The 3,020-nt window shown below is 39.8% G+C and overlaps 1 protein-coding gene across 1 annotated transcript; it reads right to left on the bottom strand.

The window, feature by feature from the left end:
* Window positions 1-367: 367 nt before the first annotated feature.
* On the bottom strand, window positions 368-2,260 carry LOC127122198 (uncharacterized). The gene is made up of 2 exons (XM_051052576.1): window positions 1,073-2,260; window positions 368-1,021 (listed from the first exon to the last, which is right to left on the bottom strand). The coding sequence occupies exons 1-2, from the start codon at window positions 2,258-2,260 to the stop codon at window positions 368-370; spliced, it is 1,842 nt and encodes a 613-aa protein (XP_050908533.1).
* Window positions 2,261-3,020: the final 760 nt, after the last annotated feature.

Below are 3,020 nucleotides of genomic sequence, written 5' to 3'. Positions count from 1 at the left end.
CCTTAAGCCAGTCCATAAAAAGCAACAACCATACTACTTCACATACACAGACCACAGGGAATTCTCCCCCTGTGCCAAACAAACAAACACCAGAATTTTCCCCCTGTATCAGACAAACAGAGCAACAACAATAATGACAGCTACATCTACAACTACTTCTCCCCATTTTTAGCCAAAAGAGACCAAAGAGACAAAATAAATGTCTATCTAGTCATTAATCGAAATACCATAAGTTAAAGAGTTACATCATCAAGTACATACATAGTTGTAAGAACGCTGAGAAACAAGCCAAAAAAAACAAAGAAATCCACCAAAACAACAAAAACCAATAAAACCATCAAAACAAGAGGGACCAAAGCCAACAGAGCTAATCAGTAGAGCTTGAGTTTGCAACCTCTTCATCAGCACTTGAAGCAGAATTGCCATTTGCATCATCATTGTTAGCCGACCTCTCACTAGAGGTGTGGGCTTCAACTTCTTCTTCATGGCTGACATTAGCATGTTCAACATTTTCACCCTTAACCTGCTCCAAGCTTGCAATCAAGGCTTCTAAAGATTGTTTTCTAGCTGTGGCTACCATAATCCCTTCACCTAGCTCTTTACATGTCTCCTTAAGCTCAGTAATTGCTCCAACTTTTGAGACTGACCTCTTCATGGCAGATGTCATGACAATATCCTCGACATTACTGCCTTCAAAGAGTTTGTAGTGCATAGACAGAGTTGGTGTTCTCCTACTAGGTAAGTCATTAGAGCACAGGATACCATGATGTTGATTCAAGATAATTCCACAGATCATAGAGGGAAAAGCAATAGGCAACTTAACTGCATTGGTAGTTGCATGCTTGATGATTTGATCAAACATAAATCTACCATAGTCAAATTTCACTTTTGTCCCAACAACAAAAACAAACCTCCTAAGAGTATTAGCAATGGTGGAGATATGGTTGGTAGGGACCCAGTTAGCAGCTCCTATTTTATGCAGGATAACATACTTGACAGTCAACTTCCCAGCTTGAAGATGCTTTTTAACAGGCCAAACTTTCACCTACCTAGCTGTAATCTCCCTACATACCTGATTGTCTATAACTTCTAATTCTCCTGCACCCTCATTGTTTCTGCCTAGAAAGTTATTAATAACAGTAGGAGAGAATGTTATGCACTTACCCCTCACATACACCTTGCAGAACTCCTTGCCGTTCTTATTAGAAATATTCTCAGGGATGTTAATAATAAATTCCTTTACCAAACCTTCGTAGCATTGAGAGAACCCAACAACAGTCTTTAAAAGCCCATCAGCTTTTATCAGGTCTATGACCTCCTTGGCATCAGCAGCATCTTTTCCCAATTCCCTTTCCACAGCTACCCTTCTCTGAATCACAAATTTCCACTTAGCAGCTTCATCCTCAAGATGGAAGGAGATGTTATCCAAATGAACAGCAGGTACTTTAATAGGAGACTTCCTAACAATAGTTTTCTTTGCAGGAGAGATGTCAGGGACATCTTCCTCAACATCCTCTTCAGGCTCAGAATCATCTCTGACCTTCTTCTTCTTTATTTCAACCTTGCTCCATGATTTGGAGGGACCAATACCGACAGTCTTCTTAGCTTTTCTAGCTGACATAAGTTCAGCCACAGATTTTCCTTTGTGAGTCTTCAGGCGTTTAGCCACACTTGGTTTTATGTGATGAGTCAAGCTTTCCTCTTGATCATCAGAGCTACCATCCTCCAGATCAATCACAACATTTACATCATCATGCTTCTCAGAGTGGGGAGCATTAGCAGTGTTAGAGGCCCTAGATTTCCCTTTTTCAGACACGGTTTTCCCTAGAGAGCGCAACCCTTTAGCAACCAAGTCCTTTTCAGAACTGGAGGAATCATCACCCTTACCACTAGGTTGTTCAACCTCAGGAGAGGGATACATTTGAGCAAGGGGAGTAGAAACTCCCTTCACAGGGTGGCCTTCATTAAGAATTCTAGTAACTAGGTCTCTTATAACACGATCAGTATAGTGTGTTCCTTCCTTATTCTTAGTGACAGGAGTTGAACTAGAAGGAATACTAGAGAGATTACCTTGATTGGAACATGCAGAAGCGGAGGCATCAATGGAGATGGGTTGGTTCAAATCAATGTTCGCGCCAGGAATAACAGAGAGAGGAGCAACATCCAGAATCTCATCATCAGGGACGCCCATGGGAGGAGCACTAACTTTTGGAGTAGACTTAGTATTTTTTGAAGCAGATGTATCTTGATGTTGTGACATTTTGGAGTTTTTTCTGGAAAAAGTAATGTTGCCCTAGCAGAGGTTTGTGGAGAAGGAAAATGAATATGGAAGAGTTGGAGTAGGTAACAATGTTATGGGGGTAGCGTGTGAAGATGGAATAGATGGTATTTCCAAAACAAGGTGATGATTTACCATATTGAGGGCACTTTATTTTAGGAAAATAGACAATAATTTGATTACTTTTTCCACTCCATATTAATTGCTACAAATTTTCATAAATGCAAATCCCTAATTTCCCTCTATGGAATTCAAATTTATTTGCATCCAAAGCCTTTGTAAAAATATCAGCTAACTACATCTCAGTAGCAACATGCTCTAAGACTACAGTCTTATCCTCCACGAGTTCTCTAATAAAATGGTGACGGATATCAATATGTTTGGTCCTACTGTGCTGAATAGGATTCTTTGAGATGTTTATAGCATTCAGGTTGTCACAATATAATGTCATGACATCTTGCGTGACATTGTATTAAGTCAGCATTTGTTTCATCCACGTCAGTTGAGAACAACTACTTCCAGGTGCTATGTATTCAGCTTCAGTAGTAGACAGAGAAACACAATTTTGCTTCTTACTAAACCATGATATTAAATTGTTCCCCAAGAAAAAACATCCTCTTGATGTGCTTTTCCTATCATCAACACTTCCAGCCCAATCAGCATCATAATAGCCAGACAACACAGATTCAGATCCATTAGTGTATAGCATCCCATAGTCATAAGTTCCATTGACATATTTCAG

The sequence above is a fragment of the Lathyrus oleraceus genome, chromosome 2 (assembly GCF_024323335.1).
Source record: "Lathyrus oleraceus cultivar Zhongwan6 chromosome 2, CAAS_Psat_ZW6_1.0, whole genome shotgun sequence".
Taxonomy (NCBI): Eukaryota; Viridiplantae; Streptophyta; class Magnoliopsida; order Fabales; family Fabaceae; genus Lathyrus; species Lathyrus oleraceus.
This window is presented reverse-complemented; position numbering and strand designations above follow the sequence as displayed.